We start from the raw sequence: 25,224 nt of genomic DNA, 5'->3' as shown, positions 1-25,224 counted from the left end.
GTGAAATCTGTTGTCAGGTTATGGGGGTTTTATTCTACACTGTGGCTGTTGTTGAAAAAAAAATTGTGCTGTTTTTAATAGACATCTACATCCCATTAGTAGTTACAGTTTTTTGACCAAAATACTATATTATTTCCTTTTTTAATTTACTTTTTATTGTTAAGGTAAAGTACAGAGGGTTTGCACTTACATACATTAAGTAGTGAGTACATTTCTTGCCCAACTTGATATCCCCCCATTTTCTCCCACCTTTCCTCCTCCCTCATTCCCTTCCCCCAGTTGTACAGATAGTTTACAACATATTGTCTTGTAAGTGTTGCTGTTGCATTGCTCTGCCTTTTACCCTTTGTCTCACCATTTTAATGTTCTCCTTCCCTTCCCTAATTCAGACAGACATATATCAAATATCCATGGTACCAGACTCAAATACAGTGACAACAGGGGCTAAATGATAGAGAAGACAAACAGAAGAAAAAAGAAATAATTTCACACAGTTGTATTATTTCTTTCAATTTGTGTGCATGATTCCTTCAAACAACTTCTCTGTTATTAGGATAAAATATTAATTTGTTTGGAGAGAACTATTTATTAAATGAAGCAACTGGGTGTTTATTATTATTTTTCATGTGATTCCACAACAAATTCTGGACACACTAAAGGCACTGTGACTGTCTGTGAATCCATGGATTCAGTTATGTGCTCTTGTAGAACTGCATATTATCCTCTGAAGATCTTCTTCTCTTGTCACATATTTAGGGTTCATTTTTCTCTTACTGGCTTAGTTCTCTTTGCATCATCTTTCGTCACTTGAGCTTGGTACAGTTTAGAGAAGGGAAGGAAAGAAGTACAGCTTCTTTGTAATTAGTGAGGTTGTGGATTGCATGAAAGAGTGACAAAAATGTTAGGAAAATGCCTGAACTCCTGATGTGGGCATAACACCCGATATTCTGATCCCATTGGCCTTTCTCGCTTGTCTCCAATGAGTCTCCTTGTGATCTTTTTCCATGTAAAACTACCTGCAGAATCTGCAAGATGTAATATAGTTCCACACCTTTTTGTCTTTATTAGCTCAGCTCCTCCCATCAAACTATAATTCCCACCAAACATTATCAAATACCTTTTTTTCCCCATTCTAACACGAGTATCGCTCCCATTCTATCTGTTCTTTACACGATAGCTGGAATAATCGTTTCAAGCTATAAAGCCATCATAATGCCATCTGCTTAAAAATGGCTATTTTCTTATTTTTAGGATGAAAAAAAATTGTGCACCGTCTTCTTAAAGACTGTGTGTACTGTTAGATGATTTTATCCCCTTTCTGGCATGGCTAATCCCTTGTTTACTCTTCTGAATTCCAGTCTACTGGCTTCTTTTAGGACTTTATTCCTTTCACATTCTTTCATGCCACAGGACCTTTTTGTGTAATATTCCTGTATTTGCACTGCTCAGAATGCTACTTCTCTACTTTTGCTCAACTAATTCTGTTTAGCGCTTCAAAATTTTATCTCAAACACTATTTCTTTATGGGAGCTTCCCTTTATCTCTTTGACATGGTCACATTTGTGATTTTCCATTTTTATATGCTCTTATGATGAATAAATAGTTTCTAGGTAGATTTTAATCTCTTTGAGACTGGTATTATGTTGGCTTTGTTAGTTCTTTTTTATTGTTGTTGTTCTTTTATTATTGTTGTAGTTGCTGGTCATGGGGCTTGAACTCAGGCCCTGGGCTCTGTCCCTGAGCTTTTCCACTTAAGGCTAGTGCTCTACAACTCTGAGTCACAGCACCACTCCTGGTTTGCTTGGTGGTCAGTTGGAGATAAGAGTTTCAGAGACTTTCCTGCCTAGGGCTTCGAACCATGGTCGGGAGATCTTAGTCTCCTGAGTAGCTAGAATTATAGGCACGAGCCATCAGCATGTGAAACCGTAGCTTCTATTGTTGATGATCCTCTTGTATCCCCTTCTTGTGGTTGTACCTGCACTATCACTGTAACTTATCTGAGTACATTGGAAACTTTATATATTGGTATTAGAAGTAGGAAAGTGAAAGGGAATATCAAAATTGAGAGACACAGGATAAAAAGACAAACGACTCCAAAAGCAATACTTGCAAAACTGTTTGGTATAAATGAACTGAACAACTCATGGGGGAAGAGGGAAAGGGGGAGGGGGGAGGGGGAATGAGGGAGGAGGTAACAAACAGTACAAGAAATGTATCCAATGCCTAACGTATGAAACTGTAACCTCTCTGTACATCACTTTGACAACAAATAAGAAAAAAAAAAACTTCTTACATGTCTGTTGCCTAATACATTGCCTCATGTGTATTTGTGGGCAGAATCATGACTTGAATTTTCCTTTTTCTTTGCAGGTCTATCATTCTTACGAACCGTCATTTAGAGAAGACAGAGTGACAGATAATTACTATATTTAATACTTACCCTTCAGGCTGAAGGCAGAGGTAGCAGCAAGAATGGGTAATTTTCAATACAAAATATTTACAGAATTATGAAATAGAAGCTGTACAGATTGAATTAAAATGATTGAAATACTGCTTCTTATTCTTCAAATAACAACGGTGAGCTTGAAGGACTGATAAAAAACAATCCACTCTATTTCTTTTTCAGAACAATCTGTGGTGCTGTTAGAGGAAATTTCACAGTTAATTCTGAATAAAATGCCAAGTGCAGAGTGAGTATTTTTTTTGTAATAAAGAACTTTTATTTTCTGTTTATTTGTTTTATTTTCTGTCTCCCTGTGTATCTATTTGGTTTTACTTCAGCACATGTATTGATATCTATCTCAGCTTGACCATGTGTATTATATCAGTATATATGCTTATACACAGTTATATACTAAGGCATGGCTGCATATTAATTATATATAGTTATATATATATATATATAGGTTATACATCAAATTCATTTGCTACTCGTGATAGTAATGAGATAATAACAGTGATATAGCTTTTAGGGGGGAATTATTGAATCCAGATATCAGTCATTGAACTTCTTTTTGTTGTTGTTTTATTCAGCTATTCCAGCTTGTTGAATGATTTTGTTGAATCTGAGTTTTTCCTGATGGATGGAGACTCCTTACTGATCACATGCATATGTGAGAAGTCACTGAAGCCGGGCCAGAGCCTCCATTTCTTTTACCTGGTGGAATGCTATCTCTTGGATCTCATTAACAAAGGAGGTCATTTTGCCATAGTTTTCTTCAAGGTAACATGATGGCTGAGTTTGGGTAATATAAAGATTATAACTCAAATTTAAAGAGAGAAAGAGGAAAAATGATCCCCAAATCTTAGTATGTAGGAATTCTCACACTTAAGAGATGTTTCTTTTCTTTTCTTATTCTTCTGATACTGGGGCTTAAATCCAGGGCATCTCTTGCTCTACCACTTGAGCCATACCTAGCTGTTTTGTGGTTTTAGTTTGTTTTTGACATAGAGTCTTGTTAATTTGAATTGGATGGCCTCAAGCTGTAAATCTTCCTTTTTTTGTCTCTAACTTCCCCTAGTAGGTAGAACTGCAGGCGTATTCAGAGTATTTTTTGTTAGGACACATAGGATCATGAAAGTGGACAAGCAATCTCTCTAATAGCCCAGTTAATGTCCAGTTGCTAGTCTTCCACCTCTGAGAACTGCTTCTGTCATCAAAACTTAGCACAAATACTTGAAACTTAGGAAAGATATCAAACAAAACTTAGCAAAGATTCTTGAATCTAAAATAAAACATATTTGAGCCCACATATTCACCAATTCTGCTTTGTTCTTTTCCTTTAGGAAATGCCTTTAAGGCAACATCCTATGTAGCATTCCTTTTCTGATTATGAATACAAGGAATAAAATTTGTGACACTTTCAAATATAGTTATATTTAACCACCAATAACACTTCCTAACCCTAAAACAGTTTTAGTGTGGTTCTTCCTGATCATATTGCAAATCACAATACTGTTAACTTTTTTTAACATTGGTGAGTGGTCACCTATGATATTGTTATGGTTTTGGTTTTTGATTTTGGCCACACTGAGGTTGAACCTAGGGCATGCACTTCCACTTGTACCATAGTCCTATCTCTTCTATCTCTAGTTTGGTTTTGATATGGGGTCTTGTAACTTTTGGCCTTGCTGGTCTCAAAACTCAATCTTCTTGTTTTTGTCTCCCAAGTCTCAGGGACTATAGTTATGTATCACCATTTCTGGCATCCAAGAGTTTGAGTAAAGTGTTCTGATCTAATGTGTACAATCTAGAACAAAAGGATCCATTTCTGTATCCCCTTACAGATAATTTATGTCTACAATTTACTTTTCACCTTTTTTTTGGCCCCTTTTCTTTTTGAAATGAGAATGGAGGCGAAAAGGATTAGAGCAGGAAGAGGAAGTGTGATTAACATTGAGTGCTGAGTTATGGGGTTCACATGCTTATAAACCCAAATTTTGTTATGTGGCATGCATTTATGATATGGGAATATTTTAGAGGCTATTCCCTAATTATTTGACAGCATGAGATTGAGTTTTATATTTATACTTCTTATGCTTTAATGGCTGTACTTACCAGCTACATGAGCAAAGTTCTAGATGGTAATTTCTGAGTCATGGATGTCACCATCTACTTTTCCACAGGATGCTGAGTGTGCCTACTATAGCTCCCCAGAACTTCTTTCTTTGAGGACCGCTTTAATTCTTCATCTTCAGCATAATACCACCATTGATGTTTGGACTGAATTTTCTGGATGTTTATCACGAGAATGGGAAACTTGCTTGGAAGAGAGTTGCCCGTATTTCCTGATAGTTGCAGATGAAGGCCTGAGCCCGTTGCAAACACAGCTTTTTCAACTTTTTAATCCTTCACTCTTGGGCAAGGAGAGTCAATATTGTGCTCTTTTCAGGACAAGCATCTAACATCCTTCGAGTTTATGCTTACTTTATGCCAAGCTTGAGTGCTGATGGGAAGTTTTTCAAGACGGTAACTCTTCTGTCTGTCTGTCTATATATTTATATGCTTGTCTGTCTACCTACCTACCTACCTACCTACCTACCTACCTATCACCCATAAAAGATAATGTTCTTTTACAAAGATTTCTAAATTTCATGAATCTACTCCTTTTGTGGTTCCTATACAGAAATAATCATGTTTAATAGAGAGATAAAGAAAAAATTATTAATAATACTAATAAATTAATAGTGATGATATAAACAGTACATTATGGGTATTTCTTGTTATACTGTCATGTTTGGTACCTGTGAATGGTTTTTATTTAATTTTTACAAAAATTCCTTAAGGCAAGTGTTAGTATCTTCTGCATTTTACAGATGCAGAAATAGATATTTATACACATAATCTATTTATTACAAACAACAAAGGAATAGCTGAATAAGGATTTCAAAAGACACAGTGGATTCTTATCTGTTTGTCCTTAGCTACTGTGTGGTATGTTGACTGAAGGCCAAAATGCATTAAATTAGTGAAATGGCAGTTAATATAGTCACCTTTATTGAGAATGTTCAAGAGTAGGTTAATGAAGAAGGAAAAGAACTGAGATAGGCTCATTAATAGATATTTCTAAGATTTTAGAATTCTGATGCCATTCTCTAATTACTTTGCTATATTTGATAACTAATTGACAACCAGGTAGATTTAGCAACTCAATTGAAATTTTCAGAGAAAAAATGCACAGTGACTTTCAAAATAAATCCAGTTTCTGCTTTATTCATCCTTATTCATAGTGAATTATATATATGAAAATCACTTTATATTTCATCAAAAGAATTTTTGAGCCAACAAATATCTGCTAATTTTTAAGAATTGTGTCACATTCCTCCTATGTTTAGAAATATACATTTGACAATAGTGGCACACAAGTGTAATCCTAGTTACTAAAAGGCTGAGATCTGAGGACTGTGGTTCAAAGCCAGGTTGGGCAGACAAATGTGAGAGGGTTTTTATCTCCAATTAGCAGCAAAAATCCAAAAGTGGAGATATGTCCCATGTGTTAGAGACTTGAGCGTGAACACTAAGAAAGAACATAAGACCTTGAGCTCAAGCCCCAAGACTAGTACACACATACACACACATACACACACACACACACACACACACACACACACACACACACACCCAAAAATAGCTTATTTAAGTTAGTGTAGCCTGGGGTTTCACTTAGAGCTATATTGTAATATAATTATGCCTGAAGTATTTGATTTTTTTAAGGTGGATAATACTTAGACATTTTCTTTTTGACAATGCACTTGTCTTTGCTTTACAGAACAAAATGCAGATTAAGACGGTTTACAAATCCCTGTTTCAACAATCGGAACAGAATAGAATCTCAACATTAGCACCTCTCTTTAGAGACTTAAAATGGGATACTTTGGTGGAAAAGGTAATGAAATTAAAAAAAAATAGGGTTGGCTATTTTAATTATAGAAACGTTTCAGAAATGGTGAAGAGTTTCCATAACTACTCACAAAGCTTCCTCTGGTATTAACTTGCAGCTTTGCAGCTATGGTGCAATTGTGAACATCAAGAAATTGCATTGACAGGATAGCTTCAATTAATCCCAAGAGCTTAGGCGTATTTTACTTAGTTTTTCACTGTTGTATTTTTTTTTTTAACTAAGGATTACAAATATCAGTATCCAGGAAAACATGTCCATTTAGTTGTTTTGTCTCTCTAGTCTTCATTGTATACTGGTTCTCAGTCTAGAGCTTGTTATTGGAGAGTATTGGTCAGATTGAATAGGATCTGAATGTAGATTGCTTTAGTTAACATAGCAATTTTCACAGTATTAATTCTGCCAGTCAATGAACATAAGAAGTCTTTCCACTTTCTGGTATCTTCTTCAACTTCTTAAGGTTTGATGATTTTTCATTGTTAAGATTTTCTTTACCTTCGTAGCTTATTCCTAAGATGTTTTATTCTTATTGAAGTGGTTGTGAACAGAATTATTTTCCTGATTTTATTCCCATCCACTTAATTGTTGGTATAGAAAAGTGGCTGATTATGTACACTCATTTTACACCTTGCTACATTGATGAAAGATGTTTATTAAATCCAAGAGGGATTTATTTCCTTCCTTCCTTTCTTTCTTCCTCCTTTCTTTCTCTCTCTTTCTTTCTAGAATCTTTAAGATCTTTTAAGTACAGGAAATTTCCATCTGTAAATAGGGATAATTTGACTTTTTTCTTTCCTGCTTGAATCCTTTTTATTTCTTTTTCTGGCTTTATTTCTCTGGTTAGGAATTCCAGTATTGTTTTGAATAAAAGTGGGGAAAATGGACACCCTTGTCTTATTCCTGAATTTCGAAGAGCTTTTATATTGAAAGGATCTTGAATTCCATTTTATGAATAATTTGATGAATATTGGTGTTAGTTATTTATAGGTCGGATAGAATACAGCAATAAATGCATACATTCTTGAGTTTTTCATTACTGCTTTAATCTTACTGCTTATTTTCTTTCTTTTTTTTTTTTGCCAGTCCTGGGCCTTGGACTCAGGGCCTGAGCACTGTCCCTGGCTTCTTTTTGCTCAAGGCTAGCACTCTGCCACTTGAGCCACAGCGCCACTTCTGGCCATTTTCTGTATATGTGGTGCTGGGGAATTGAACACAGGGCCTCATGTATATGAGGCAGGCACTCTTGCCACTAGGCCATATCCCCAGCCCCTTACTGCTTATTTTCATTACTGCTTTAATCTTTTTTTTTCTTTTTTTATTATAAAAGTGATGTACAGAGAGGTTACAGTTTCATACGTTAGGCATTGGATACATTTCTTGTACTCTTTGTTACCTTGTCCCTCATACCCCCCTACTGCTTTAATCTTACTGCTTATATCTTTGTGGTTCAATATTGATAGCTCATATATATATCTAGGAATTATCCTTTTCCCCTAGATTTCCTAGTTTATTAAAATATAACTTCCTGATATATCTCTAATGGTTATCTGAATTTAATTGGTATTTGTTCTTTGTTTTTTTCTAGGTGATTTAGGTGTATCATTAGATTATTTATTGGAGATCTCTCTTCTTTTTTTGATGTAGGTTCATTAAAAAAAAAAAAGACCATCCTCTTAGCACTGACATTTACAAACAGCTCTGTAATCAACATCTCATATGCATCCCAAATCCTAGATGTAGGGGAGATTTTCCTGGAAATTTAATAGCCAGTCCAAAAGTACCAGCAATATATGAATTGTCCAATATCTTCCTGTTAATTTTATTCTTATTAGCAAGTTGTAAGATAAAGGATCACCTTAAATTTGAGCTAAAGGATTTTCAATCTGTCTGTTATTATGTAAAAGTACTTTACTTATTTGAATGTAAAAGATATGTTTATTGCTTTTATTAATAGAGGTTAATCATGTTCTATTTTAATAATAGCTTTAGTCTATTAGAAGATGAAAGTTTTACTAAAGACATACATTTTCTTATTGGCTTAAGGGAGTTCTTTACATTTTTCATATTTTTAATGGTTTCATTGAAATAATATTTTCATTAAATATTTTTGTTTACGATATTTTATTAGAAATAATGATAGTTCTATGTAGTTGTATATCTCTTTTTCTGCATTTTTTCTAGTAAGGTCACTTATGAATAAATATCATACAATTTTTCTAAATATCATACAATGTTATACTTATCTGTGACAGGCATCTGCGTTTATATCACTTCTTAAGAAAATCTGGCCAGATGGATCTGATGTTCAATGTATGCTTTGTATTACTTCATGTTCACTGCTTTTGCAAATAAACTATGACTTTTTACCTACGAAAAAGCAAAAGAAGGGCACTTCTATAAAAACCAACAAGCAACAGGTAGGTTCCTTACAACTTTACTGAGAAACACCAGCTCTCTACTTTTAACCATGTTGTTTTTGTACTATTGGGGCTTCAAGTCCTATTTTATACTATTGGGCCTCGTGATTGCTTGGCTTACTTGCTTATCTGCTGCTCTACTGTTTGAACTAGTTTGATTTTTTTTTTTTAATTTACTGGTTACTTTGCAGTTAAGAGTCTTATAGGCTTTTCTTCTGTATGATTCTCCATAGCTCTGTCTCCTCCTAGTCCTTGGTGGGAATTGTGCTATGCTGTTATTTTTTTTTTAAAGCTATTAGGCCATTGGAGCTCCCAGCGGGGGTCCTAGACAGGCATTATTATTCCTATTTTACATGTGGGAATACTGGGTTTGAGATATTTGGGGTAGCATTCAAACCAAAGGTGTGATTGAGCAATGTGGATGGAATGTAAAACTACTGGGTGCAAATTAAACAATACCACTTTGTCCTTTTAAGAACCGTTCCTGTTGTGTTTCTTCTGTTGTTTTCCTAGCTGAAGAGAGTGATTATGGTTCCTCACCTTCCTTATGGCTAACAGGGTCAGGAATCTTTTGACCAATCTGGATTCAAGTAAACATTCATCTTTGCATATATGTACACACACAAACACACACATCCGCATAGTGTTTTGTATGCACCTGAGTTACTGAGGATTCTTAATGAAATCTTAGCTCTTTCTTCCACAATGTCAGAAACAGATGGAGAGTATTAGCTCTCACTTAACAATGTTTGTATTTTATTTGCACTAGTTTCTGGAGTGTGTGTGTGTGTGTGTGTGAATGTATATGTGTTAGTGAAACCTGTCTACATGTTGAGGTGTGGTAAGCATGCTACTTAAAATAATTCTCACAAAAATGCCATGAAGGCAAATCTATCTCTGTGGTGCTTTCTACCAATCATGAGATGACTAAGCTCCTGGAAGGTTCCTGGATACTATCTTACTTCTGCTTTCTTCGTAAGCCTGTAAGTACTTGCAGATAGTGCTGGCATCCTCACCCTACCATGTGATGTCCATTTCTTTCCATTTGTCCTGCACACAGATACATTGCCATCCTGGTGTCTTTTTTTTCTGGTGATTTGCAGTATCACTGTTACAGCATTCTTTCTTGATCAGAAGAGAGCAATTAGCCCATGGCTCCACCATGCAGAATCCTGGAGTCTTTATCTCATTAGCTGCTTCATGAGCTCGCGCAAACTTTGAATATCCTGAACAAAGTCTTAGGTTCCTACTGTTAAGTTTGGAAACTTCCTTTTCCCCTATCTCTATCAGGCAAATACAAGCTAGGTCATGGATGAAAAAGCAGTGCTATAAGCAGGTACAATGAAACAATATAAAAATGGCAATTCCTATCCAGCAAAGTTCAGCTGTCCATATCTGTGCTTCTGTTTGTTGCTTATATGATTTCACAGTTTCCTGTTCTCTATCTTACCTTCTTCATTTTGTTTAGGGCTCCTGTTTAGGCCTGGAGGAGATAAAAGATTTTTGCAAACTTCATTGCCTCACTATGGCTATTCTACGCCACTCACCTCTTTCTCAAAGAGCTCGTTCTAGATTCATCACAGCTCCTTGGATTAAGGACATTCAGATTCTCTTTAAAATGGTAAGTATACTCTTGATTGGATTATATTTTTGTCTTTCAATTATCTGATATATAAAACCACAGTAACCTTAAATGGGGAACAGTGTTAGCTTCTTGGAATTTTTAAAGATTTAATACATAAATCAATCACTTGAATTTATGTAGCATGAAAGCTATACAACTTAAAGAAAATGACTCTCTCTCTCTTTTTTTTTGGTACTGGTTTGGGAGCTTGAATTCAAGGTCTGGGCACTGATCTTGAACTCCTCCTCGCCTCCATGGCTCGCTCTTTACTACTTGAGTCACAGCTCCACTTCTAGCTTTTTTGGGTCATAATTGGAGATAAGAGTCTCATGGACTTTCCTACCTGGGCTGGCTTCAAACTTGGATCCTCAGGTCTCAGCTTCCAGATTAACTAGGATTACAGACATGAGCCACCAGGGTCTTACTGCTATTTTCTTTTACAACATTGGTTATAATCATATATTAGTAGTTGTCTTACAATGTATATACCATAGTTTATTTACCTATTCTCTATGATACACTATTAAAAAGATTTTGATAGTCATTATACGTGTGTGTGTGTGTGTGTGTGTGTGTAAGTTTTTCTCTTTATTTTGTGGTTATTAACACTGACTTGATTCCTAGAAGTAGGATCGGTAGACTAGTTGACATAAACTTTTTTCTTTTTTTTCTGATCTTGATACATATTGTCAAAATATTTAATGAAAGAATTTTATACTCAATCAGTTAGGAATCCAGACCATAAATGTCTTCCCATTCATATGCATTTTACTAATCTGGGAATGGAATGAGAAGAAGTATACTTACCCACCCCACCATAATTTCTTCATGGAGCTACATGTTACAGAGAAAACAGATAATGAATTTTAATCATTACTATGAAAGAATAACTTCAGGATGCTTTAGAATCTTGACAATGAAAAGATCCAACCCAAGTGCCAAGCCTAGCTTCTTTTATGAAGAAATGAAGGGAACCCAAGACCTAAAGGTTGAGTAGGCATTAGTAGTATATACTAGGAACGGAAATTAGATTCTGGGAGAGGACATAATATGTGTAGTTTTCTTGGGAATAGCATGTCCAAGGACTTGAGATCTGTAGCAGGAGCAGAAAGAATGGGGGTGGGGTGGGTGAGGAAGGTGAAGGTGGGGGCAGACTAAGTATGAGATGCTACAGGTTCTATAAGAGAATGGGTAGATAACTTTTAAGTCAGTTTTCATTTTATCTTACGCTTTAATCTTTCAAGCTCACTAGCCAACCTGAATGAGCATATATATCAATTAGCATTGAGACAGGCCTGTCTACTTTTCCTTCAGATTATAGAGGGGATGATGTCACTTTATAATTCATGAAATTGTTCATAACTTGGATTTGTTTCAATTTTCAGAAAAAGTGGTGTGACTATTTCATCCTAAGTAATAAAAGCATTTTCCGATTTTGGGAGCTGAATTCAGTTTACCTTTCTGATCTAACTGATGATCTTTTGTTGAAAAATATTGCTTTTTACTATGAAAAAGAGAATGCTAAAGGTATTCCTTTACTATATAATAATAATAATAATAATAATAATAAATAATGCTTTGACCCAAGGATAAATGTAATACTTAGGAAATTTTCATTGCTTTCCAAAAGATCCCATTAATTTGAATATTTGATATGTGTAATTTTAATTTTTTTCTTTGAATAACAGACTTCTTAATTGTTAAAGAAAAATATGGTAACTTTTCAGAAAACTGCAACAGCATTATTGAAACTTCTCTCATCTCTAAATTTGATTCTTAAATTTGATGTGACTATTGGGGTGAATTGGCAACATGGAAAATTATGATCCTTCTTAATTTTTATTTCTCAAAACTCAACTTTTTCAGCTGGATCTTATCCAGCTTATCCATGGCATGACATATTTATTATTTGAAATAATAAATATCCAGTATCAATAGATATTGTATTGGCTAAGATAGTTATAATATTACTACTTAGTTACCAATCTGATAATCAAGATTAACTTTGGGCTGGGGATATAGCCTAGTGGCAAGAGTGCCTGCCTCGGATACACGAGGCCCTAGGTTCGATTCCCCAGCACCACATATACAGAAAACGGCCAGAAGCGGCGCTGTGGCTCAAGTGGCAGAGTGCTAGCCTTGAGCGGGAAGAAGCCAGGGACAGTGCTCAGGCCCTGAGTCCAAGGCCCAGGACTGGCCAAATAAATAAATAAATAAATAAATAAAAGATTAACTTTAAATTTGTTCCCATATAGTCAAAACTAGCGATTATTTTCATTTAGGTCCAGTGTGTAATGCATTAAAATTTTCACTTTCCAATTGGTATTTTGAGACTCTGAGTTTAGCCTGTGTATGGGTGAACATGTTTTAATACTTAGTGTTGGTCACCATTATTTAGGTCTACATTTAGATCTTGGAAAAACCATTAAGAAAGATTATGAATATCTTTGGGATACTGTGTCAAAGTTGGTAGGAACGTTTAATGTGGGTAAACCATTTCCTTTGAGAACATCAAAACTTCATTTTCTTAAAACGAAACGGTCACCAATCAAAGGTAAGCATTATTCCTTTGAAAAATATGTTTACATTCAATTCTGTGAGTATAGTTACTTTTCTAGTACCTTTACTTTCAATAAGTTAAGTTAAATAAATTTGATTAGTTTAATAGTTTTAATACTTTAATGATTTAATTTTAATAATTATCATATTCTTGGGCAAGCTATTACTGTAATTTTGAAAATATATGTTTTGCTTGTAATTAATGTTATTGCCAATTTAAAAACAATCTATAGATAGACGTGAATTCCATTACCAGTAACATGGTGCTCTAAATCAATAGAAAACTTTCTTAGGTTTGATCAACTGAGACACTTCTTGACATGCTAGAGAATAGATGTTCAATATAATTTTACATAATTATGGCTAAGCTCAAAATAGAATGAGGAAATGTTCCAAGGTGTTGGGAGCCTTTGATCTCAGCACTTGGGAGATTGGGAAATCACTTGAGCCAATTTAGAGATTCATCTGGGAAACACACAGTGAGACTTTCTCTCACAACAAAATAACAAAACAAACACCAGAAGAGGAATTTCAGAGTCTAAAAAATAAAGAGAGATCAAATAACCTTTTTAGAAGTCAATGCTCTCTGTGACCCCAACACTTGTATTTTCTCTGGTTCCAAAAAATATAGACAACACCAAGAGCAGTTAGTATCAAATTGACACTTCTACACAAAGCCGGATGTGTTAAAAGCAAACCTCAAAGGCTAGCTCTTCCCAGACATACCTTTTAGACTGACAAAGGCATGGAGAGACAGAGGAGATGTCAGCACAGGTTCTTTTTTGGAAAGAAAACCCTGGGGAGGGGTTGCAGACTTGGAACGTTCATGGCTAATCAGTGGGAAAGTATCGAGAGAGCTGTTTAGGTGGGGGGAAAAGTTTGCACTGTTGGTATGTGACTGGGACATTAAGGACATCTCTTGTCCAGGCCTGAGGTCATAAGCTGATAATGGTTGTGCAGGGTAAAAGGAAGAAGAGTTAGAGTGGTGGAATTTTCTAAGTAGATGGCCAGCACTGGAGACCAAGCAACTCTCACATTACTGTGCTGCAAAGGAAGTTTCAAAAACCAATTTCACTGAGCTATAGCAAAATAAATTGCCCTGGGAATGTAGGGTTTAAATTTAAACTACTAAGAGTATTGAAAAAACTCTAAGCCAGAAAATGTTAGTGACCAAACAGATCTGGCAAGTTCTTGTGAGGTTCTTTGTCAAATATGGATGCAAATACAAATTTATAAAAATGGTAAGGAAATTTCTTGCCAAGAGCACATTAACACTCGTGAGTCCTTCAGAATTTATAATGACTGCAATTATTACATGTATATTTAAGAATATGTAAGAAGTTAAATATGAAATTTGTAACATGAAAATGCAACAAAAGACTCAAATATTCACTTTTTATGATAATCAAACTTGTAGAATGGGTTAGAAAGCAGATTGGATATTGCAAATGGGAGAATTTGCAGACTAGAAATAGAAATAGAAATAGAATAGAAATAGAAATAGAGGTAAACTATTGTTCACAGAGCTAGATGTGGTTGCTCATGCTTGTCTATTGTCTGTCTCTCTGTCATTTATCACCTTTCTTCCTTCCTCCCTTCCTTCCTTCCTTCCTTCCTTCCTTCCTTCCTTCCTCCCTCCCCTCCCTCCCTCCCTCCCTCCCTCCCTCCCTCCCTCCCTTCCCTTCCTTCCTTCCTTCCTTCCTTCCTTCCTGTCTTTCTGTCTTTCATCATAATATATTTATCCAATCACTCATCATTCCACTCATCCATTTATCTGCTCACCTCCATGTATAAATGCTATTTCTTTACATTCAGCTGTGTTCTAAAAGTGTTAATTTGATAGAGAGCTTTAAGAAAAGGATTGAGACTGGCCAACAAAAATAAGAATAATGTAGAAATTTTAAATATATGTTTCTGAAAAGTAATTTCTGTGTAAAAATTTTACTTCCGATCTTACTTTTTGTTTTTTAAAGAAAGTTCTCAATGGAAGATTCCTAATTTGGGTTTTATCCCAATGACATCTAAGGTGATTGATGCATTTGTTGGAGACCTTTTGAAAGATTTGCCTTTCTTAAAGAGGTAGGGTGGCAAAAATTAACCGCAATAAATACTTATAAACCTCAATCAATCAATATATATATATAAGGTAAAGGTAAGTTATTTATCAGGGGTTCATCAAACTGTATCAGATTAAGTAGACATATCATGTATGTTTATAATATATTTTGGGGAGGGAGAGGTCATGGTAGGGTTTGAATTTAGGGCCTTGTACTTACTAAGCAGGTGCTCTACCACTTGAGCCAAGGCCCCAACTCATACTGCTCTTTGTCCATTTCTGTGTAAACACTGACACAATTTTAATTTAGAGTAAACCATCCCATCCACATGCTTTCAAAAATGAATAAATTAATGAAAACTTGTTGGTATTGATGGGACTGTTGGGGACATGAAGTGGGACTCATTTCTTATATCTCTAATCCGTTTTTGGGTTCTACTATCCACATTAAGTCACATGAAGAGAGAAAGATGCTGTGATTTTTCAAAGTTATTATTGTTAAGATTAAATCTATTCTGTGCTATGTTTGGAGGCATGCAATTAAAATTTGGTGTCCATTTCTTTTTATCTCACAGTGATGATCCTATTGTTACATCACTGGTTAAACAAAAGGAATTTGATGAACTTGTACATTGGCATTCTCACCGACCCCTCAGCGATGATTATGATAGGACAAAGGCCAATTTTAATGGTGAGTTGTATGATTGTGCTGACAATAATTTAAATCTATTCCATTCTCTGCTCTTTATTATATAATGAAAAGTAATCACATTATGAGCCACAAAGGAAACTTCTGAATAAAATATTTAGATGCACATCAGGAAGGGTGTTAATGAAAATTCCCACTTGGCATACTGTCATCTAGGTGTAGGTTTGTAGATGTTTTTAACAATTCCAAACTATGGCATTTGTTGCAATAGCTAGATCATGTTTTAAGGAAACATGGTTTGAACTTTAAGAAATCGCTGTATTTCTTTTATTGTGAAAGTGAAGTACAGAGGGGTTACAGTTTCATATGTAAGGTAGTGAGAACATTTCTTTTTCTTTTTTTTTTTTTTTTTTGGCCAGTCCTGGGCCTTGGACTCAGGGCCTGAGCACTGTCCCTGGCTTCTTTTTGCTCAAGGCTAGCACTCTGCCACTTGAGCCACAGCGCCGCTTCTGGCCGTTTTTCTGTATATGTGGTGCTGGGGAATCGAACCTAGGGCCTCGTGTATCCGAGGCAGGCACTCTTGCCACTAGGCTATATCCCCAGCCCAAGTACATTTCTTATCCAACTTGTTACCTCCTCCCTCATTTTCCCCCACCTCCCCCTTCCCCCTTTCCTTCTCCCTCCCCCATGAGTTGTACAGTTGTTTACATCAAATGGGTTATATATTTCTTACAATCATATATACATATATATGTACATATATATGTATAGTGTATTGAGAGGATGCTCCTGACTCCATGGTATTGGTCTAGAACAAAGATTTTTCTATTCAGTGGTGCAAGGAACATGGTATTTTAAATGGCTTTCTTTTTATTTCTTCACCCACTTCCTTCTTCTTAGCCTGATTCACAGATAGATGAAAGAGGAAGTGTCCAGAACCTTTTTTTCTTTGCTTTTTTCTTTTTTTCTGGTACCACCAGCCATTTTGTTTTGGGAAGTAGACCATCATAAAGTGCTTTATTTTAAGGAATTATTTTACAGACAAGACATAGCCTGATTTAAGAATTCGTATTTAGCCAAATTAATTAGATTAAATTGCTGTTCTATACTTAGAAAAAGAAGTGCATGTGTTTGTGGCATGATGTGAAAAATCAGTAAGAATACTGCGAAAATGTATGGCTCTGTTAAAATTCAATTCTGGGTTTTTTTTTTTTTCCAGAAAAACTCAGAGACCCTCATGCCCTTAGAGCCTTGCAGAAGTATCATATTTTCCAAAGATTTTATGGGAACTCATTGGAATCAGTCCCTTCAAAACTCATTGTAACTCAAGTTGTTAAGTCAAAGAAGGATTTTCATGCTCCTAAGAGCAAAAAGACTCATGTAAGGTGCTACAAAGTCTATTATTTTAAATTAACAATATTTTAAAGTTGGAATTAGTCCATTCTCTTGCTGATTTCTTTCTGTGAGAGTATGTTTCCTTTTATATAAGTAATTGCATATATTAACCTATTAAGAAAGGGTAGCTTGAATATAAAATATGATTTGTAGTTCTCTCCAAATAAAAGCATATGTGTTTACTCAGAGAAGAATATAAGGCATTGATTAAAGGTTTAGATTTAAAAATATGTCAGTAACATTGAAAGTATAGTTGTTTATTAATGAGAGTAAAAATATTTTCATGTTGTTAGCAAAAAAAATACAAAATAAAATAGTTTTGCTTGCCTTTTACTGATTTTTTTTCCCCACAGCACTTAAATAATGAATCAAACACTTTTTTGGTAGAGGGTAAATACTTGGAACTGTTCTATTTTTCTGTTAGGATGTGTCTTTCTAACATTTTATCAAGTTCTAAAATTTGAGAAGGAAGTACAAAGAATAAATAATGAGAATTTAAAACTATTTTTGCTATAAATACAAATCACTTCATGCTGTGAAAATTGCTGGTTAATATTTCTGAGAATAATAATGTCTTATAACATCTTGTTACAACTGTAAGTGCTGATTTTGTGACTTTAGGAGAAGGTGATATGTCACTTTCATAAAATGGGTAGGTCATTAGGATTTAGTCTGTTCCTGTGACCTTTCAGTGTTGAAGATTAGGGAAAATGCAGTTATGTTTATTAAAAGTCAGACTGAATGCTTAACTATATTAAAGAGAATACCAGTTTAATAAAACGAATCAGTAACCCAGGCATCAAAATCAGTCTGGTGAAGTTATCAGAACAGAAATCTCTAAATGAAGGCAAAAAAAACATTTAGTCCTCTGAATATTTTTATTTTAGGAAATTTTTTGGCAAGATAAAAAATGTGTGTCATTTCCTTGCCAAGCCTCCTCCTCATTAACAAGTAAAGACAGCACAAGTTTGAGAGACAGGAGTGGGTATAATTGTTTGCAAATTATAAAAAGAACTCTTACATTCCAATCAAGGTAACATCAAAAAATAATTACAAATGTCTTTGAAAGGTCCTTGGTGCTTTTGTGAAACATTTCTCCTTGAACTGCCAAAGTCCAACTAGAATGGGAGATTACTTTGACTTTTGCTTTAATCAGTGCAAAGAAGACCTCTTGCCCCTCTATGTGATCATTGTTTCCTGGTCATAACCATGATCTTCATTTCCTTTTTATTGCCATTTTTATTGTCTGGGAGACCACTCAATAAAACTTGCACTTTCTCTCGCTCTCTGTGTCTCTCTCTGTCTCTCTTTCCCGAGAGATGTTATAAAATAGAAAAGTGGCATAGTCTGAAAGAATTCTCACATATTCCCCCTTTTCATCATTAGAAATTAAGTGAATTATCTCAAAGAAAGTAAACACCCCTAGCACATTCTATTTTCCTACCAAGGGCTAAATGATTCTACATTTTCAATGTAAGTGAACATTGTACACGACAAAGGCCCAAGGCTCTGTCTTGTCTTGTGGACTCAATGTGAGAAGCCACTAATAAGCTTAATCATTTGGGAAAGCTCAAATAGTATTGCTTTATGTTGGTCCTTCCATCTACCTCTCCCTCCCCCCCCCCACACACATTTATTCCTCAGATATCATGGACTAAGTTCTTAAGTTCTTGGTTCTTGTCAAACCCTTCTCTGAATGATTTCAATTTAGAGAGGAAGAATAATAAGTAAAATTGCAGCTATAATATATTTTGATGAGTGCTTTGATAGATGCAAGGGCATCTGAGAGTTAGGCAGGATTTTATGGTAGAGATATCTTTATCAAGTAGTGAGTGGGAAGGTGTCTTGAGAGGAGTCGAAAGGGAGGGGTGATTCTAGAGAGAGAGTAAGCAGATCCATGGAAGTAGGAAAGAAGAGTGGTGTGGTATCTCTTTTATTCTATTCTATTTATTCTTTCAGCTATAATCTACAGCAATCAGAAACTTAGAAAATTACCCACAGAGAGTCTTTAGACCCTAACTTGAATTAGGTTTTTAAAATTAATCTTAGGAAGCTTAATTTTAAGAAACAGATATTTTTATGCCTACTCAAAAATGAGGCAATGGTCAAATCATCCATATACACTGAAAAATATCACTGCATTCATGCAGAGTTTACCTTGGAGTATTTTCCACTCGCTGCAAGGATTTTTTTTTTCCTTTTGGGCAGGAGACCAAGGCTGAATTAATTGCTAGAGAGAATAAGAAGAGGTTACTTGCTAAGGAAGAACAAAAAGATGAACAAAAATGGAATGCTCTGTCAGTTTCTATTGAAGAAGAAATGAAAAAGGATTTAAACTCGGGAATAAGGACTCTGGAACATTTTTTGAAATCTTGTAAAAGTACTTTCGTGAAAGTTCAAGGTGAAATGGTAGGATTACTGGCTTGCTTGAAGGCGTGGAAAGAACACTGTCGGGCTAAAGGTATGTTCTGTTGGCTTATTTTGGTGAATTAGAGGCTTAAGACAAATACAATATTTGCTAACAGCACTAATGTGGTAAATATGAAAAGATTAACAGAAGCGAAGAACATAAAGAATTATTAGATTCTGGGTCTGGATGTTGGAATACATGTATTGGATTGAAAGGCTCGAGTAATGACACCCAATTCTTATGTATGATCAACAGTAGGGCCCAATAATGATTGCAAATTTTTAAATCACATATTGAAAATCATAAAAATATGTTGACATTGTAGGAAAGAATTGAAAGTAATGGGCAAAAGATTTATTACTCCCCATAAACTACAAACTTCAGGTTTAATGATCTTATTTCTCTGATGATTTTTTTTATCTCTCTATCCCTTTTCTCAGTACTTGTCAGTAACTTATGTAGATGATAAGTATGGATAATTACAGTTTTAATTTTATTTAGTCCTCTTTATTCTAAAACCTCCATTAGTGCCAAGTAAGGCAGTAAGTTTAGTTAAAATGGCTGCCTGGATAATTAATAAAATTTTATTAGTTTGATGGCTTTCTAATGATCTTACTGTCTTTTCTTTACCAAGGGATAATCAGAAAAGATTTAAGTATAGCTGTTCAAATGATGAAAAGGATTCAGTCCTTAATAGATAAATATTCAGAATTTCTGGATGAAGCAGATTGGAAGTTTATAGCTAAATGCCTCAAGTATATGCGATTTGATGAGTTGGCAATTTCTTTATATCCAACCCAGGTAAAATTTATAAATAGCTCTGTGTTAATGGAGTAATTATTAGCTACAGTTAGAAATCTTGTAAAATAGTTGTTTGTGCAAACAGATTAAATGCCACATAATTTCTGGAGACCTTTAACACAAATGCTCTAATTAATTCTATGAAAATACCTTTAAACTATTGTATGATAATTCACTTATTTAAAAATGTGTCAAATTTTAGACACAAATACCACAATGAATATTTGAAAACAATGCTGGTTTTTTAGGTTATTCACAGTTAAGAGGATGGTTTTAAATGGTGAAGTTTAAATGTAGTGAAATGTTTTCACATTGGAGGAACCTTATAATAAGTCTTTTAATTATTTAAATGATGCTATAGTTTAAAATCACTTGTAAAATGGTCTTTTCACACATATAGGATACAGATGACATAAAGAAGCAGAAAAAAAGTAAATATTCAGTGGGTACTGGGCCAGCTCGCTTTCAACTACAATATATGGGCCATTATTTAGTACGAGAAGAAAGAAAAGATCCTGATCCTCGTGTCCAAGACTTCATTCCTGACACGTGGCAGGTAATGAAGGAAATGCAAACAAATCTTGTGTTTTCTTATTACATATGAACTCTTGGATTTCTTATTATTGTAGTTCTAGTTATTCTGTTTTGCCTGGAGACAAACTATTGCATTATATCATTTAAAATATTTAATTATTCAAAAGATCAAATGGAGGGTATTATTTTCTCTTGTAAAGGAAAGTGAAATTTACACTTAGTATGTAGATAATTTCTTTGGAGGAATCAGGTGAATTTGCACATGCAGATTGCATGTTTTAAGGATGTCTATGTCATACAGCTATATGACTGCAGAGCTGAGATTGCCTGTGTCACAGGATTTCCTATATGGAAATATGGAAATGTTTCCAGAGAAATCTGTAGAATTGAACATTAGATAGTTGTTCTGGGACTTACACAGTGCACCTGCCACCTTTGTTGATATTCTTTTATAAAAATCAGTAAAATAAATGTCTGTGGATGGTTGCTTATATTGGACTATATAAAATACAGGGAGCTGGGCACTGGTGGCTCATACCTGTAATCCTAGGTACTCAGGAGGCTGAGAGCCAACCACCACAAAACTGGAAGTGAAGCTGTGGCTGAAGTGGTAGAATGCTAGCCTTGAGCTGAAGAGCTCTAGGACAGCACCCAGTCCCAGAGTTCAAGCCCCATGACCAGAAAAAAACAAAATCCAACCAACTAAACAAACAAAAACCCAAAATGCAGGGAAACCGAGCAAAGCATTTTCTTAGGTTTAGTGTTTTGATTTTTTAGTAAAATAAAATAAACACCTTTGCAGTTTCTTCTCTGAAGCCATTTGTTCCCTGTCACAAACTATACATTGGCTATACCTTAGAAATCTATCTGTCTGATATCTTCTTAGAGTTTATAACAGGAATACTTCATGTTTTCCTTGAGATATTTTTGTGTTTGCAGCTCTTAGTCATTCCATTTGAGACTCAGAAAAGCCTGCTGGAAATGCACTACTGTATTTGTTGGGTAAATATTGCTTGTACTGTTGACACAAATGATGCTCTAAACCCTGTAGAGAGAGCTTCTGGATGTCGTGGATAATTGTGAGTCTGCAGTCATCGTTGCCCCAACATCCTCAGGCAAAACCTATGCTTCTTATTACTGCATGGAGAGAGTGCTGAAGGAGAGCGACGAAGGAGTGGTGGTGTATGTCGCACCCACAAAGGTAGTGCTCAGATACCAGCCATGTTCTCTTATCACTCTGGAACCCCTGCTGTAGAAACGTTGCACACGTTCAGAGGGGAAGACCTAATTTAAGTTCTTTTCTTTTTTTGAGTCCTGGGGGCTTGGACTCAGTGCCTGAGCACTGTCCCTGGCTTCTTTTTGCTCAAGGCTAGCACTCTACCACTTGAGCCACAGCACCACTTCTTGTTTTCTCTATATATGTGGTGTTGGGGAATCGAACCCAGGGTTTCATGTGTGCGAGGCAAGCACTCTTGCCACTAGGCCATATTCCCAGCCCAAATTATTTTCTTTATTGTGACTTCCTTTTCTTTTATCTTATGGGGATATTTCCACATATGTAAATAATGTATCCAGATCTACCCCCCCCCAATCACCCTCTCTCTCATTCCCTCCTCTTAGTTCCATTGTTCTCTTTGCATGCATACAAATAACTTTCTGTAGCCATATTCATTCACATTCATCTCTACTCACCTGGTACCCAGCCTCTAAACTAATGAGTAATCAGGGCAATTCTATGTATGAATTTTGGTACATAGTCCTTTCTATATTCATGAATTACTTGTGGATGCATTTGCTCTTTTCTTATCTTTTGGAGAGTTTTTTTAAACTAATAAACATTTGAACAATCTATACAACCCCCCTTTTCTGTCGTAAGTCAGAATAAAGCATGGCTTTCATGTCATTGTGAGTTTCTGTGCATATGCTCAATTATATGAACATATATGGAAATGTGCCATTTTGATATCTTTATGGTTATATCATACTAGATTTTCATCTCTATGGATTTTTGCATTTTGGAGCATGAAGTGTGGATGAGAGTTTGCTGATTGTAGATTTGACTGGCAAGGTGATCCTAGATGCTGGGAAGGTTTCTATCCACTGTGTAGGCCCTCAGAAACCTGAAGAAAGACCCAAATATACCCTGGGAAGAGACTTCTAGAGTAGGCTCAGAGTTTCTCTCCAAGTCTTGGTTACTGAAGTATTATGCAATTCATGGTTGTTGTGTGTTTTTTCTTTCCTTTTCATGAGTGAGACTTTTATTTTCTGTTTCATACCTTAGGTGAGAGTTTATCAGTGAATTCTAAATGCTTTGTCCAGTATCTCAAAGAGAACACTTTAGCATCCAGTATTTAGAAAGACAGGTTGAGAAAAGGGGCGACTAAGCTTTCTGCACTCATAGTTGGATGTCCTTTCACATAGTTGCTATTGTCTGAGATCTCCCCTACTTATAAAACTTCATGATGGGACTAATGGATCTATTTCCTTCTCAAATAGGCTCTTGTTAATCAAGTGGCAGCCACTGTTCAGCACCGTTATACCAAAAATCTGCCAAGTGGTGAAGTTCTCTGTGGTATTTTTACAAGAGAATATCGCCATGATGCTTTAAACTGCCAGGTAGGACATAGGAATTAGTAAGCTTGATATAAAATTACCTAAAAGCACTTATTTATCTGTTTGACTAGGATCCAACATCTTTTTTAAATTTACTTTTATTTTGTTGTAAAGGTGATGTACAGAAGGGTTACAGTTATATAAGTAAGGTAATGCGTACATTTCGTGTCAAACATTGTTACCCTTTTCCTCATTCTCCCACTTTCCCTTCCCCTCACCTCCTCCCCCAAGGTGTAGAGTTCATTTCCAACCTAGTGACTCCTCGATGTCACTGTTTCATTGGATCATCTTTTGTCTTTTCTTTCTCCATTTTGTTATTCTTCTTCCCTTACCCAAATCAGGTAAATGTATATATAAGACACAGGGTACCAGAATCCAACACAGTGACTACAGAGATTACCCAAAGGGAAAAGATAAAAAGAAAAAAAGAGAAAGATTTCATACAACAACATCAACAACAACAAAAAAGCCTCTTGTTCCATATCTTAGAGTTCATTTTGATTGGCATCATTTTATCTGATCATATGAACCTATGCATTGAGCTATTATGATCCTCTGTCAGGGCTGCCCTAGACAAACACTAACTGTTACAATGAGGGAAACCATGGAGCCTATGTTTCTTTGGGTCTGGATTATTTCACTTAATATGTTTTTTTTCCCCAAGTCTTTCCATTTCCTTACGAATGGGGTGATGTCATTCTTTCCAATGGAAGCATAAAATTCTTTTGTGTATATGTACCGCATTTTCTTGAACACTCATCTACGGATGGGCATCTGGGTTGGGTCTGTATCTTGGCTATGGTAAATAATGCTGCAGTGAACATAGTTATGCTGGAAGCTTTAGTGTGGCCTTGTTTGTGGTCACCTGGGTAAATGTCCAGGAGTAGGATTGCTGGATCATAGCGAAGTTCTACGTTTAGTTGTGAGGAACCTCTATTCTGCTTCCCAGAGTGTTGAACATAGTAAAGGACATAGCTAGCAAGATAAATAGAAAGTCCACAGACTGGGTGATCTTCAACAGCTATATAACAAACAAGGGCCTCCTATCAAAAATATATGTGGTGCTAAAATTTACCCATCCCTCAGCTTGTTAGAGAGGGGTTCCATCCCTTCAACTACTCCAAGTAAGAATTTAAACTTTAAATTTGATATTTTACTATATTTGATTTGTGACAACTGAAGTATTGTGTGCCTCACATGAATTCATCACAATTTTAGACTAGTTCTTAGAAGTAATATTATATCTTATTTTCAACACAGATACATTCAGGATTCATATGCCTAATATATAGTTTTGTGACTTTGCCTACATGATATGTGCTTAAAATTGCTAGCTCACACCATGTTCTTATTTTTAGGTACTTGTTACAGTGCCTGCCTGCTTGGAAATTCTGCTGCTAGCTCCTCACCGCCAACAGTGGGTGAAGAAGATTAAATATGTTATATTTGATGAGGTAAGTGACATATGACATTTCTGGAAATCTTCATGAACACCTAGCAGTTAGGGGGCTGGGATTTAATCTCTTAAGTCTTTAGTGCTTCAGGACATCTGTCTTCTGGACTGAAGTTCAGAAACCCTTTCTCCATATAGTAGTCTCATTGAAAGATTCTTCTATTATATGAACTCCTATAGAGGACACTTTATATATCCTATTGAAAGGAAAGGACAAAAGACTGGTTCACATTGGAGAATCTTGGCTGAAACTAGTTTATTTCTTTGGTCTGAAGGCAGTACTCCTCCATTCAGCAAATATTTGAAAAAATGACA

General features: G+C 35.4%; 1 protein-coding gene across 1 annotated transcript in view; it reads left to right on the top strand.

The window, feature by feature from the left end:
- The first annotated feature begins 738 nt into the window (after positions 1-738).
- Ddx60 (DExD/H-box helicase 60) overlaps positions 739-25,224 on the top strand; it is a 61,355-nt gene continuing 36,869 nt past the window's right edge. The window contains 20 exon segments of the mRNA XM_048330416.1: positions 739-757; positions 2,371-2,476; positions 2,627-2,690; positions 3,034-3,223; positions 4,627-4,833; positions 4,835-4,969; positions 6,270-6,386; positions 8,651-8,815; positions 10,284-10,436; positions 11,825-11,966; positions 12,838-12,993; positions 14,972-15,077; positions 15,630-15,745; positions 16,923-17,083; positions 19,307-19,559; positions 20,143-20,309; positions 20,710-20,865; positions 21,895-22,044; positions 23,340-23,459; positions 24,815-24,910. Of these exon segments, the coding sequence (XP_048186373.1) occupies positions 2,473-2,476; positions 2,627-2,690; positions 3,034-3,223; positions 4,627-4,833; positions 4,835-4,969; positions 6,270-6,386; positions 8,651-8,815; positions 10,284-10,436; positions 11,825-11,966; positions 12,838-12,993; positions 14,972-15,077; positions 15,630-15,745; positions 16,923-17,083; positions 19,307-19,559; positions 20,143-20,309; positions 20,710-20,865; positions 21,895-22,044; positions 23,340-23,459; positions 24,815-24,910 (2,658 nt within the window). The 5' untranslated portion in view covers positions 739-757; positions 2,371-2,472.

The sequence above is a fragment of the Perognathus longimembris genome, chromosome 21 (assembly GCF_023159225.1).
Source record: "Perognathus longimembris pacificus isolate PPM17 chromosome 21, ASM2315922v1, whole genome shotgun sequence".
NCBI lineage: Eukaryota > Metazoa > Chordata > Mammalia > Rodentia > Heteromyidae > Perognathus > Perognathus longimembris.
The sequence above is the reverse complement of the archived record's forward strand: the minus strand, read 5'-3'. Positions and strand labels throughout refer to the sequence as shown.